This window comes from Arvicola amphibius, chromosome 8, assembly GCF_903992535.2.
Source record: "Arvicola amphibius chromosome 8, mArvAmp1.2, whole genome shotgun sequence".
Lineage (NCBI taxonomy): Eukaryota > Metazoa > Chordata > Mammalia > Rodentia > Cricetidae > Arvicola > Arvicola amphibius.
Window position 1 is genome coordinate 26479494 of NC_052054.1, and position 14925 is coordinate 26494418.

At 39.2% G+C, this 14925-nt stretch overlaps 1 protein-coding gene across 1 annotated transcript in view; it reads left to right on the plus strand.

The window, feature by feature from the left end:
* Window positions 1-14925, plus strand: part of Reps1 (RALBP1 associated Eps domain containing 1) — a 73318-nt gene that overhangs the window by 38682 nt on the left and 19711 nt on the right. The window contains 7 exon segments of the mRNA XM_042055540.1: window positions 2754-2950; window positions 3077-3230; window positions 3909-4033; window positions 4549-4711; window positions 4968-5031; window positions 6108-6262; window positions 14580-14701. Of these exon segments, the coding sequence (XP_041911474.1) occupies window positions 2754-2950; window positions 3077-3230; window positions 3909-4033; window positions 4549-4711; window positions 4968-5031; window positions 6108-6262; window positions 14580-14701 (980 nt within the window).

Sequence of the window (14925 nt, forward strand, 5' to 3'; positions counted from 1 at the left end):
GTCTTCTAATTACAAATGAAGCCAAAGTCAATGTACTTTTGAGTTTTTCTAATATTATAATGGCCCTTGTGACTTTGAAGTATCATGGCCTAATTGTCACTTGTTGATATATGAGAACATTAGAAAAACATTTCTATCTTATATGTGTTATGCTGAAGAATATGCTTAACCTCCTAATGAATACTATGTTTTTTAAGTTTTAATTTTATTTGTGTGTATGAATGTTTGACCTGCATGTATGTCCATACACATGTGTGTGCCTGGTGCCTGTGGAGGTCGAAAGAGGGCATTGGATCCTCTAGAACTGGAGTCAAGGACAATTGTAAGCCACCATGTGGGTCTTCTGCAAGAGTAACAAGTACTCTTAACTGCCAGGCAATCTCCAGCCTCCTCCATCTTCCAGCCTCCTATGCAATATGTATTTGATGACAATGGTAAGATGACTGTTTTTAGAGTTCATTAAAACTCACCTAGAAAGAATTTAGGCAAATACTTTTATAAAGGTAAATGATAGTGACCTCTATATGTAGCTTCCTTATTTTATTCTTTACTATTGTGGTTTTTAGTATGTATGTATGGGGTGGGGGTGAGTGTAGGGCCTTATCCATGTTAGTCAACTGTTTTCTCAGTGGGCAATGACCCTAGTCCTCATTTTATTTTGAGACAAGTTCTCACTAAGTTTCCCAGGCTGGCCTTGATTTTATTCTGTAACTTAGGCTGGCCTTGAGTTTGCTACTCTCCTGTCTCAATGTCCTAAGTAGCTAGAATTATAGGACTGAGCCACTCAGACCAGCTTCTTTTCTTATCTTATATTTGCTGGTGTTTTGTTTGGGAAGATGTTCTATTCTAACCTTAGAACAAGCTCTGGTTAGAGTTGGCAAGATGGCTTATTCGCTAGTAAGGTGTTGACAGCCTGTTTGCAGCCATTGGGCCCATGTGGTAGAAGGAAAGAATGGACTTCACGGAGTGTCCTTTGACCTCCCCACATGTATACCATGGTGCTCATGCACATGTATTCACATGAGTGCTCATACACACATGGGGGTGAATAAGAGAAGAAATCTACAAAAACACCCTTTCTAGTTAATAGAGATAATATTAAAATATTAGTAAACTGAAACTTCATTTGCTCACCTTACAGTGTTTGCCTCAGATAATTCATTTTTTTAATTAGAGACTTGTTGATAGAAAAGAAAATACACATTCTATAAAGAGAGATGCCTAAATGTAGTTTCATACTTTTCATGAGAAAGGGGAAATGAGAAAGTATGAATTTCTGCAATATTCAGATATTTCAGTCTACCTGTGTAGCCTGGGCTGGCCTCAAACTCAGGCCCTGGAATGCCTGTACGCTAAGATTACAGGTGCTTGCCCACAGGCCTAATAAAATGGATGCTGTGTGAAGTATTAGCTTAGTCTCCTGTCATCCGGAAGTTCTCACTGTAGTCCATCCTCTGGCTTGTCACCCACCCATTCTTCTGTTGAAAGCTTAAGTTCTCAGAGAATTTTGGATTCTTTATGTCCTTACTAGATAGGCTTAGCAGTTTTATTTCTTTAGGTTGGGGATCTATGGAGAAGCAAAGTCATGCCAAGCTTGAGGGACACACATCTTTAATCCTAGCAGAGGCAGGCAGATCTCTGAAGTTTTGAAGCCAGCCTGGTCCGCTTAGCAAGTTCCAGCCCACCAAGACTACATAGTAAGGCCCTGTCTCAGTAAAATAAAAGAGATGAAGTTAATTGTGTTGGCCAAAAGTACACCTTACTTTGAAAATGGTTCTGTAGTTGTATTGCTCTAAATTATGAGTTATGGTTAGCTTGAAACACAGAGTCAGTTTTTATCCTTTGTCCAAAATTGATGGAGAGCCCTGGCAGATAAAAGGCAGTGGTGGTGCGCACCTTTATTCCTAGTGCTAAGAAGGCAGAGGCAGGGGGACTTCTGAATTTGAGACCAACCTGGTCTGCAGAATGAGTTCCAGGACAACCAGGGCTGCCCAGAGAAACCCTGCCTCCACCAGCAAAAAAACTGATGGAGAATATTGGCAATAGGAAAGTAATGAGCCAGACTGAAATTGGGTAGATAGAAAACCATGTACACAGCTGGGCATGCTGGGCACATAAGGAATTTCCTTCTAAATTAAGCTAGTCTCAGACTTCGGGGGACAGCCTATCCTTCAGTCAGGGCTCTGACATCTTAATAAATACCTCTAGTGCAAGTAGAAGCAGCCTAGGCTATGGTTCTGGGTGATCCTGAGTGACTGTCACTACTCAGCAATCTCAGAACCTCAGGTTCTTTGTCAGTAGGAACTTTGCAGGATCCACGCAGTTCACACACACACACACAGTAGACATGTACATAGCTCTTGCTTGCCACCCATCAAGGAATATTTTTGTTTTATCATGTCTGGTAAGATTCTTCCTAAATTGTCCCAAGAAAGAGAATGGTCTAAATTTAATAGTGATAGTTAATATCTAGTTCACCTCCTGTTTCATCTTTTCATATGGGTGTCCTTTCTATTTTAAATAATACAGGTTGGACATACCTAATGGGAAAATCCAAAATTCAAAATATCTTGAGCACTAACATTACACTCAAAAGGTTTATACCATCTCTGATTGGGGTTTTTATGAGATGCCAGCTTATCAAAACCATACAAATAAGCAGACTGTCCATAAACTCTGAAATGTGAACACCTTTGTTCCCAAGTATTTCAGGTAAGAAGTACTGAACGTGTCATCATTTTTATGGTTAACAGTAAAGGATCTTCCTCTTCCACGATTTGTGGCTTCAAAGAATGAACAAGAATCTCGCCACGCAGCCTCCTACTCTTCGGACTCTGAAAGCCAGGGCTCTTACTCTGGTGTTATTCCTCCTCCTCCTGGCAGGGGGCAGGTTAAGAAGGGGCCTGGAAGCCACGATGCCGTCCAGCCTCGTCCATCTGCAGATCAGCAGGTAGGCACACGCTTGGAAACGTTTTCAGCCAGGGTCCTGGGAGGGGCTTACTTACAAACACCTGTTTATATTTGTTAATTAAAATGTCACCGCAAAATGAAAATTTTTAAAGAGCATTTTCCCTAGGAACCTGCATCTCCAGTAGTTTCGCCCCAGCAGTCCCCACCAACTTCTCCACACACTTGGAGGAAACATAACCGCCATCCCAGCGGGGGAAATAGTGAGAGACCTCTCCCAGGACCTGCGCCGTTCTGGTCACCTTTTGGTGACGCACAATCAGGTATTTTGAAATTCTTTTTTTTTTTTTAATATTTATTTATTTATTTATACAATATTCTGTATATGTGTGTATGCCTGCAGGCCAGAAGAGGGCACCAGACCTCATTACAGATGGTTGTGAGCCACCATGTGGTTGCTGGGAATTGAACTCAGGACCTTTGGAAGACGAGGCAATGCTCTTAACCACTGAGCCATCTCTCCAGCCCCTTGAAATTCTTTAGAAATACTGTTTGTAATATGGTAAACTAAAGGAAATCAATAGCATTCCTCTTAAGAATTATCCCCAAATCATTTTCTTTATAAATTAAGGTAAATAAAAGCAAAACCAATTATGAAGTTTGTAGGTAGATACAAACTGCTTTGGAAAGTAGTAGTTACATCTGTGATGCTTAGGCAAAATATTATGGGTGCCAGGTAGCCTGGTGGTACAAAGAATAATTAGTTCCTACAATCTTGGGTGTATAGGGATTTTAATATTGACAAGGAAAACACAAAATAACTAAAAAGCTTTAAATGAAACATTTTTAATTGAACAGCAAGGAATCCATTTCTTTACAATGACAGAGAAAGAGGGACTATCACAACGCATACACGATAGTCCATTGTGATGTGTGAGTCAACCTGGTAACTTCTTGTCTCTTTAAACACGAGTCAGCGTGGTCATCCGTTCTCCTTTTAGGCTCTTCTGCTGGTGATGCGGTGTGGTCTGGGCATTCCCCTCCTCCACCTCAAGAAAACTGGGTCAGTTTTGCAGATACTCCACCAACCAGTACTCTTTTAACCATGCATCCTGCTTCTGTCCAGGTGTGACATTTTATTGGAATTGCATTTTTATTTGCTTCATTCTAAAGTCGCTGCAGTCATTGTTTTTATATTTTGCTATTGCAGATTTTACAAATGCAAGTTCACTTTTACTTTAAAAAAAAAAAAATGAGAGCTCTGCTCTGTGCTGTTTCTTCAAGTCTGTTACCCACAGAGTGTCTCACAAAGTTCTGGCTGGTTTTATTTCTGTTTCTAATTCCCTAGTGAAGTTATAAAAGATTTCTACATCTGGGAATATATTCGCTTGGCTTTCTTAGCACATTTTTCATAACTTTCTGTTGCTTACATAAATGCTGTCATCCTACATGTTTATATTCTCACTGTGTGAAAACATATCCAGTAACCTGACCCTAACAATATGTGGTTTGCTGATGACTTCTTACCCTTTAAATGTCCTCAAAAAGGTAATTTTACTTTCACGGGAAAGTACCTAGCAATCTTGGTCCATGTAAGCATTTAGATAGATGCTGTACTGAGGAAACAATGTTTCATTGCAGGACCAGACAACAGTACGAACTGTAGCCTCAGCTACTACCGCCAGTGAGATTCGTAGGCAGTCCAGTAGTTGTGAGGACCCCTGGAAAATAACAGACGAACAGAGACAGTATTATGTAAATCAGTTTACAACCATTCAGCCTGACCTGAACGGATTTATTCCAGGTGAGTCGCGGACAAAGAAGTTCTTCTAGGTGGGCCAGGACAAAGTCTCGGTTTCATTATCTCTGATATTGTTTTGTTGATCCTAGATTTTAATTATTGCTCACATTATTTGTCTAAAAGGACTTTATAGTTACTGGGAAACAAAAACATGACATTTTCACATTATAATGTTACCTTTTCCCTAGTCTAAGACTGTTACCTTCTCTTCTTGCGTCTGTGTTCAGAATAACATTAAGTAAAACTTTTAATATTTCAGGATCTGCAGCTAAAGAATTTTTTACAAAATCAAAACTTCCTATTCTTGAACTTTCTCATATTTGGTAAGTATAATCTATTAGTTCATGTGGGTTGTTTCCAAAGAATTTCTAGCGCCTTAAAAGTAGGACTAGACCGCCTTAGGTACTGGTGGGGAACTCAGTGTGTCCGAGGCCAGTGAGCCTCTCTTTCTAGGAGAGAAATAAACAAGGCTAGTTAAAGAGTTCTTGTGACCTAGAACTAAAGCCATGCTGACTGCCCCCGATGCTAGAGTACTGAGTGCAGAAAAGGCTGCTATCATGCCTGTCGATTTTTCCTGGTTTTTATGAAGTTTATATCTAGTCAAAAACATAGGAATAGTGCTTAGCTCTCATGTTATACATAGATTAAGACTCTCAAAATAGCTGCCACATAATTGGAATTAGTCCTTAGAACACAAATTATAACCTCAAATTACTTTTAAAAATTGAATAACCAGATAAACATTATTTTACTTTATATCATTATTCTTCCCTGAGACCAGGCATAGTGGTACAGGCTTTGTAATCATAGCTTTCAAGAGGCAGAGATGGGTGGATTGTGAGTTTAAGGTCAGCTTGAGCTATATAGTGAGACTTTGTCTCAAAAAATAGTGCACATGCACGTGAGTTCAGTGTAGGGGCAAAGACAGCAGAGCAGAAGCCATATTTTTCTATTAAACTTTAACCAACCTGTTTCCTTAAAGTGTAAAACTATTGAACTTTGATAATTAAAAACAGAATTTTAAATAATTTCTTGGAGTTTATTTTATATACCTAACCTGAACTAAACTCTTACTAAAGTGCATTGGGAGTTAAAGGTAATATTTTGGTGACTTTAATTTTGGAGACTCTTTTTCCTGTTGTACTCTGAGAATGCCGAGCATGCAGGCACGTTGACGGGATCATACCGTGAGCACTCAGGTGCCGATCGCTTGGTTCTGTGCTATAGTTTGTTATTTGCTTTCTTACACCTCTTTGCACATATGGGAATTTTTTTAATTTTATTTTTTTACTTCCTTGTGGGAGAAATTTTTGTCTACTTTTTTTTTTTTTTTTTTTTTTTTTTTCAGTAAATGAGGGGCTCCAAAGCAAAGGGTGGTGATAACGGGCTTGTCTTCCAGGGAACTCTCAGACTTCGATAAAGATGGCGCCTTGACACTGGATGAGTTTTGTGCTGCTTTTCATCTGGTGGTTGCTAGGAAAAATGGCTATGACTTACCGGAAAAACTCCCTGAAAGCCTGATGCCCAAGTTGATTGATTTGGAAGATTCAGCAGGTGAGAGGCTGGCAGCCACAGAGCACTGCTTAGTCAGTGGTTCTCGCCTTCCCAGTGCTGAGACCCTTAAATAAATACAGCTCCGCATGCTGTGCTGGCCACCAGCCATAAAATCACTTTCGTTGCTACTTAACTGTAATTTTGCTATTGTTATGAACTGTAACATGAATAATTTTGGAGATAGAGTTTTGTCAAGGGTCCTGACTCATAGGTTAAGAACCACTGGCGTAGATGAACCTAATACTTCCTTTTGTAAAGGAAATTAAGATAGATGTTAAAATAAAGTTAATAGTGTAAACATTTTTATCAAGAGCACACATTTGGCTAAGCATGATGGTACACAACTTCAATCCCAGCAAAGACAAATAGATCTCTTGAGCTTTAGGCCAGCGTGGTCTACATATCACGTTCCAGGCTGCTCAGAGATTCATACTAAGACCCTGGTTTTAAAAAAAAAGAAAGAAAGAAAGAAAGAAAGAAAGAAAGAAAGAAAGAAAGAAAGAAAGAAAGTAAATAAAAATAAAAGTGCACGATTTGTCAGGCTACAATGGATAGACTGAATTTGGATTATTAGTTATTCAGCTTTAATAGAGGTCCAGAAGGCTGGACATGGTGTGTCACACTTGGAATCCCAGCCTCTGGTAAGCCATGACAGGAAGATTTCTGGAATTTCCCAGCCAGCTTGGGCTCCAGGATTAGACCTTGTCCCAAGGTAAAGTGAGAAAAGTAAAGAGAAAAGCTTTCTTTGTCCCGGCGGGAGGATGAGAGTGAAGCACAATCGCTCACGGTTTCTGACTGCGTGGGCGCTGTCTAAAGGAAGTCACGCTTGCGCTTTCCAGTCAGTCTGTCTCATCGGGCTTTTACCGTAATTAATAAACATTGGCTTATTTTGAAGACTTAAGAAATCTGGAAATTTTGAATTCGATCTTAGATTAATACTATTATGTATTATGATATATATGTAATCATTAACAAATAGCAGAACCCAGTGAACCCAATTGTAAAGCTGTTGATTGTCTTCAGTGCTCTTGTCCAAGCTTTCTTTCAGGTATGCCAACGAAAGGTCATACTTAAGAGGGGAAGTAAAGCAGAATTTAATGCTTTAGTAGCCATGTGTTAACCTAGAGGAATATGTCCGTGGTCTGCCTTTTGTATCTGTCACACAGAAATAATCATATACGTGGTCACTTTCTTCCTCCAGACAACTGTTTCCTTGGGCAAATTTGAACCCAGTCTTCTCTAATTTCTTAAAAATGTTTTGATTTTTTTTTTCTTTTAAAATGAAAAATTCTCTGATATTTTGGTTGAGATTACATTAAATCTGTAAATTGCATTTGGTAGGATGGTCATTCTCACACTGTTAGTTCTACTGACCCATGAATATGAGGAGTCTTTCCTGTTTGTAGTGTCTTTCTCAATCTCTTCTTCAGGAAGGAAGTTTTTATTGTAGAGGGCTTTCCTCTCCTTGGTTACCTGTATACTCCACAGTATTTTATTGTCTTTGATGCTGTAAATGAGTGTGTGCCCATTCTCTTTCTCAGTGTTTGTTGTTGATGTATAGAAAGACTGCTACTGATTTTGGTGCGCTGCTATTTTGTTGAACAAGTTTTTCTGGTGGAAGTTTTGGAATCTCTTATGTATAGTATATCTTCTGTAGATGAGGATAATTTGACGAGTTATTTTCCTGTTTAGATCCCTTTAATTTCCTTTTCTTTCCTTGTGGCTTCAGCTAGTGCTTCCAGGACTATTGAAAAGGAGAGGGATAGTTGGCAGTCCTTTCTTATTCCTTAATAGGATTGCTTCAAGTTTTTCTCCATTTAAGATAATGTTGGCTCTGGAGTTCTCATATGTAGTCTTTATTAGGTTGAGGTATGTTCCCTTTAGACCTACTTTTTCTAGAACTTTTATCATGAAAACATGTTGGATTTGTCAAAGGCCTTTTCTGCATCTATTAATAATCATGTGATTTTTGTCTTAAGTCTCTTATATGATTTTCTGTATTTATTTACTTACATATGTTGGATAAACCCTGCATGTCCACAGTAAAGCCAGCTTGATCATGGTAGTCAGTCTAGTGACTTATTTTGACTAGAAAGTTGGAATTTTACATGCTTTTGAGGTTTTTTGACACATCTGTGCCTCTCATAGCATTTTGCTAGAAGCTTCTTATTGGTTATGTCAGTGCCTAGTGGGTCACAAATTGAATATATAAGTCAGTGGTCATATTTTTGAAATGACTGTTTCAGAACAAGTGGATTCCAGCTGTATCCTGACTCCACAACACACTGCTCATATGATGCCGACAAAAGAGAAAGGGGCGACCCCTTCTGTTTGCTTCCTCATTCTCACTGCTGCGCGGTAGAACTGGGTGTGTGCTTCTCTGTTGTTCTTGGGTACGGCATAAAGCCCCTGGACTCTTAACTAGGACTTCCTTTGTGAATTCTTTTTAAAATAAGGAAGAGAAGGTACTGAACATTTCATGAATAGTTGACTAAAAATCCAAATAAATTCAAACTTGAGATTATATTGACCAAATTAAGCATTTCTTTTTGTTTTCTTCCAGAATTTTTAACATAATGGCATACAGACCAAGAGATCAGTTTGTACACAAATCCAATCATATAATATATCCCTAGTTTTCCCCTTATAATATCAGACAGATACCTTGGCACTTCATAACATGCAGTGCTAGCTAGCAGATTCCTTTTCATAGAACATATTTCATAATATGGATGTACTTTTACAAGTTTCCTATTGATGAATTTTTATATTTCTTTTTTTAGTTTGTGTTTAAAGCAACATTACAGTGAGCATACTTAAACATTTATCTTTGTTTTGTTTTTTTCGAGACAGGGTTTCTCTGTAGTTTTGGAGCCTGTTCTGTCTGGAACTTGCTCTTGTATACCAGACTGGTTTTGAACTCAGAGAGATCTTCCTGCCTCTGCTTCCCAAATGCTGGGACTAAAGACGTGTACCACCACCACCCAGCTTTATCTTTGTTTTGAAAATTCATTATTGAAGTTCCCCCCAGTCGTTTCCACCTACAGCAACTGTGATACTGTTGGGGGCATAGAACTTTCAGGAGGGAGGCAGGTTGACAGTTTTTCACTCTCCTTCTGGAACACTCTGGCAGGTAAGAGTAAAATTACCCTCCTTTCTCTAGAAGGCTGGAGTCTTAGATGGGCAGGACACTGTGCACTGAGTATCACAGGGACTAGAGTTGAAGGAGGTGCTGTTGATTTCCAGAGCTTCTCAGACACTTGAAGGTTTCCAGAACATGAGTGTTTTCTTTCTTATGCCATTTGTTCTGTGAAGAGCGTGGGGAAGAAGCAAGGGGACAGTTTTGCCTGTTCATCCCAGCAATAATTCTCTGGTTTCCTCAGACAGCACCTTATCAACTTACTTATCTTAAAACCTTTGAATATTCTCAAAAACTATGGACTCCAAGAGCCTTTATTATGTGAATTAAATAATTACTTAATAATAACTTTTTTCTTTGTTTCTTCCCCAGGACCCATGTTTTAAAAATACTTGTGACTTCATTTAAAAATAACACCAATAAACTTTTTACATGTTAACTTAAATATTTTATGAAAATATTTTCCAAAATATGACATTTATGAAAAAGGTGTCATTGGTTTTCCTTTTAGAAATTTCTGTAGTAACTGACAGTGGGTGTCAGCCAGCTTGTTGTTTTGCTTTCTTCAATCTGTTGGCTTTATTATTTATTCAAGGTAAATTAGGAGTCCAAAAGGCTAAACCCCACAAACCAAGTTCAGTTAGCTGCCTGATAGTCTACAAACCAAGAAGACTGCTCTATGTGTGTTTGGTGGTGGTTGTTGCTTCAGATGGTGCTGGGGATCAAGCCTGGTGGTTTACTCATGCTAGCAAGTGTTCTACCACTCAGGGCAGGGCACTCCTAGCCCAGGGTAGTTTTTGGTTTTGTTTGGTTTGATTTTGATTTTTAAAGGCAGAGTCTTATATATCCCAAGCTAGGCTCTAATTAATTGTGTAGTAGAAGATTAATTTTAAACTTCTGATCCTCCTTCCTCCACCTCCTGTCTACTAAGATGTAGGCATGTGCCACCACACCCAGTTGGTTTATGCAGAGCTGAGATATGAGCCTGGAACTTCTAGCAAGATCTCTACAAACTGCTATGGCTCCAAACTCTAGAGTATTTTTATCATTAGAAAATCAGAAGAACAAGATTTTACACATGAAAATTCAATGAAATTCAAACTTAATGCTCATCAATAAAACTGAATTGGGTCATATAGCTAGCCCGTTTTCTTACAAATTGCCTGTGGTAGCCACTATAGTATAGTGGCATAATTGAGTAGTTGCAATAGTGGTCTACAGAGTTGCAGATGTTTACTCTCTGGCCTATTGGGACAAATAAACAAAGTTTGACAAGTCACAAAGCACACAGAAAATCTAGTCTTACATAGCAGATGGAGAGACTACTGTGGAATCTTTTTAGGTACTGTGGATAATCTTTGGCACCATATTAAACCCAGATGTAGTTGCTTAAAAGTTAGTTGAATTGTGAAAGCTGAAATTAAAATTTTGTTTTGTTTTGTGTCGTAACATTACAGACCATTTGTCTGTCTTGTATTTGAGCAAGGCCTTTATGGGTACATGATTTTGTATACAATATAATGGTTACTTCTAACAGTCCACTTCATTGAGTCAGACAGAGCTTTCAGATGGGATATTCACTGTATCAGAAAATTTATTTGTTAATATCACAGCCTTCTTGCTAGAGAAGTTGGTAAGTTCTGGGAATTCCCAAAGCTTACAGACATGTATGCATAGTTCTCAGAATTGTAGTGTTTGCTTGAAAGTTGATTTTAAAAAACATGCCTGCTTAATCAGGTCTAAAGAATTACGATTTGTCGGCAGTTCATTCCAAAAAAGGAAGAACGACAGTGTTCTATGAAAATGTCATCTATTCAGCTGTCAGCTGTGTCCCATGCGCTTCCTTGGCTCAGTCAGTGTACTTTGATATGCAATAGACATGCTTTGTGTACTCCCCACTTTGCCGTGCAGAGTATTAACAGGGTGTGGTTTTAGCTCTAAAATTCAATAAAATTAATCCAAACTTCTTCACTATTAACATTTTCAGTGAGATTTTTACTCATTTGCCATTCATTTGTTCATATTAATTCACTTACATATGAATGAACTTTTTATTAACAATAACAAATAAACTTAATACCATTTATTTGTTCATATTAAAATTCACTTGCATATGAATGAACTTTTTATTAACAGTAACAAATAAACTTAATACCATTTATTTCTTCATATTAAAATTTACTTGCATATGAATGAATACATGCACATGTAAAAAGAGTGAAGAATACAGTAACTTAGCAAGCACACTTTATGCTCCCTCTCTTGCTTTGTGCTAATGAGGAGGCACCTTTGCATTTAGTTGCTCTTGCTCTCTTGGAGCCAATGCCACACAGTGTAAATTAATGTCGTTACACAAACAGTTCTGAGGTTTAGACCCTTGAAGCATTTGTGGAGTTGTCCAAGAAGGAGCCCGTGGCCCATAGTTTCTAGGAAAATAAGTGCTGATATAATTATTTGGGTAATTAGCTTTCTCATTTTTACTTCAAGAGGGGCTGGATCCACTATAGCTTTGTGCTGGGTCAGATGAGTTCTCAGAATCAATCACAGGCAGTAAGTACCCTAAAGTAAGAGTGGGGTGCACATGGGCCTGAATTTATGGGAACATGACATTCCAAGAAGAGAGACTTAGAAAGTCGTGCCTGGGGTTGCCCTAAGATGATGTTGATTATGATAAGAGTCCGACTTTAAATTGGTTCATTTAGAAATTAACCTTCCTGTAGGCAGTACTATTTTTTAATTGATTTTCACCCCTTTATTATGAGGTCTTTTTTAAAAAATTTTTTGAGATTTTCAGGCATGTATATTATGTGTATTGATTGAATTCACCCCCATTTCATCCCCTCCAGTTCCTATTCCCACTTCTCCCTCCCAGTTTCAGGTCTACTTAGTGCTGCTCGTATGTGCATGCATGTAGGGCCATCTGCTGGAGCATGGGCAGCCTCTCGGGCTGCATCCCTGAAGAGCACTGACTCTTCCTTTCCCAGCAGTCATCAACTGCCGATAGCTTCTCAGGAGAGTCTCCTAAAGACCCTTCCTAACCGTCCAGCTGGACCATAGCTTTTGGTTACTGTCATATATACAATCAGCATCTCCCTCCTTAGGCTACTTTTTCTTTGTTGTCATGAGGGAGGGTGAAAGGATCCATCATGTTTGTTCCCACAGAAACCTAAACCTAGAGTTTTGTGCTAGTTTACTAAGACTTTACAGAGCAGTGTCTGATGCTCTCCCTCTTGTGCTGTTCTGGATGCCCTGACACTGCTCGTAGAGCATCTAGGACTGAGAAGATAGAAACAGCACGTGATCTTATAATGGAAAGTCACAGTTGCTGGGCTGTAAAGCAGAGCCTGAGTGTGGCGTATTGAAGGAGACTCTCAGGGTGAGTGAATGGGACATGGGAGAGCCCCTAACAGAACAGAAGAAGAGGAACTTTGAACTGCAACCATCAGTGATTCTGAGAAAATGGAAGCAAACAACACAGAATGCAACCTTAACTCATATTTGTTTGCATCCATGTATTAGATACTGTGTTGTGCACAGAGACTGAAAGGCTTCTGACTAGAGTGGAAAGTTAAGGACTGGACATTGCTAGGTTTTATTTTATAGCTGTCTATTTAGAAATCCAGATGCCAGCATTTGCTAACAAGTGTCTTTCATTTTGATGGAAAAACTCAAGAACAATTTTCTTCAATTCTCCCTTGGTCAAATGAACAGATGGTAGAATCATATTTCGTTATGTAGTCTGTAGTGTTTGATTGCGGGCTGCGTTCCCGCTGCCCCGCTCCCAGTCGCCTAGATCCTGCACGGCTAGCTTTACACCTGAAATAACAATACACAAACTGTATTCATTTAAACACTGCCTGGCCCACTAGTTCCAGCCTCTTACTCACATCTTGATTAACCCATATCTAATAATCTGTGTAGCACCACGAAGTGGTGCCTTACTGGGAAGATTCTAGCGTATGTCCATCTTGGGCAGGAGCTTCATTGCATCTGGCTCAGAGAGGAGAGGCATGGCATCTGTCTCACTTAGGAGAGGTGTGGCATCTGACTGAGCCATCTACCTCACTTCCTTCTTCCTGTTCTGTAAACTCCACCCACCTAAGGGCTGGCCCATTAAATGGGCCAAGGCAGTGTTCTTTATTAACGAATGAAATCAACACAAACAGAAGACTCTCCCACATCAGTAGTCACTGTTGATAGGGGTTACATTCAAAGCTCTGTAAAACTTAGAAAATTGAGATTTAGTTGTCATTGAAATTCCTTCTGTTTAAAGTATAATTTTAGAGATACTTTAAGACTTAAATCAAATTCAACGTAGAATATGGTATCTTAACATGCTTAAAGACTATTTTGAAATCTTAGCATAGATTTTTCTCTCACTTCAGTCTAGAAACATCAGTGTGCATAACGAAATGGGAAAAGCCTAGGTTTCACAGGTCCAGCTATAGCTCAGTGGTAGGAAGAGCATGTGTTTACACACACAGCCCTGGGTTTCAGCACAGGCAAAAATTAATTAATGAATTAATTAATAACTAAAATAAATACAAAAATACAAAGCCCTACATTTCTCCTGACTTGTCTCACTGACTCACTTCCTCATGAATAGCTGTCCTTTTGGGGTATAGTTTTATGGTAACAGGAAGGTTTGTAGAGAAAATATTAGCGAATCAGCAGTTTTCAAAATAATTCCAAGGAAAAACAGAGGAATTTTGTTTGCTCGAAAGCATTTGTCTTGGGGAAAACTGACTTAATGTTTATTTATATGGGACATCATAAGCCTTTACTGCAGACACACAGGGCAATGCCCCCCTGGGGATTAGAGTATCCAAACTCACCAGAGCAGAATTTGGGATCTTTCATTCTGCAGACTGAGGTGCGCTGTGGGAAACTGACAGGACTCCCTTGCTGTCAGAACAGTCTGCAGCCTTCTGCGTTGTTATCCGTCTAACATTGTTTTTTCTGTTTGTTTCTAATTTGACTTTCTTTTCATGGAAAGTTAGGAAGCCATGATGTCACATAGACTATAAATAATGTAAGTATTGTCGGCTGAAGTATCTGCTTTGGGAAAGAAAAATGAGAGTATAAATTACCACTTATACAAAACTATCTGTTAGCTACTCATAAATCACGCAAACTAAAATACATTGTTGATAAGAATTTTTTGTATCTAAATTGCAGATGTTGGGGACCAGCCGGGTGAGGTAGGTTATTCAGGCTCTCCTGCAGAAGCACCTCCAAGCAAGTCACCATCGATGCCATCGCTGAACCAGACTTGGCCTGAGCTGAATCAGAGCAGTGAGGTTAGCAAAGCTTCCCTTTCTCTGCCTAAATTTAACTTGTTTATGGGAAGAAGTTTCAGACAAGATCAATTCAGCACAGGCTTCCTCCAGTACACACAGAGCACGGGCTTCCTCCAGTACACACACAGCACAGGCTTCCTCCAGTACACACACAGCACAGGCTTCCTCCAGTACACACACAGCACAGGCTTCCTCCAGTACACACACAGCACAGGCTTCCTCCA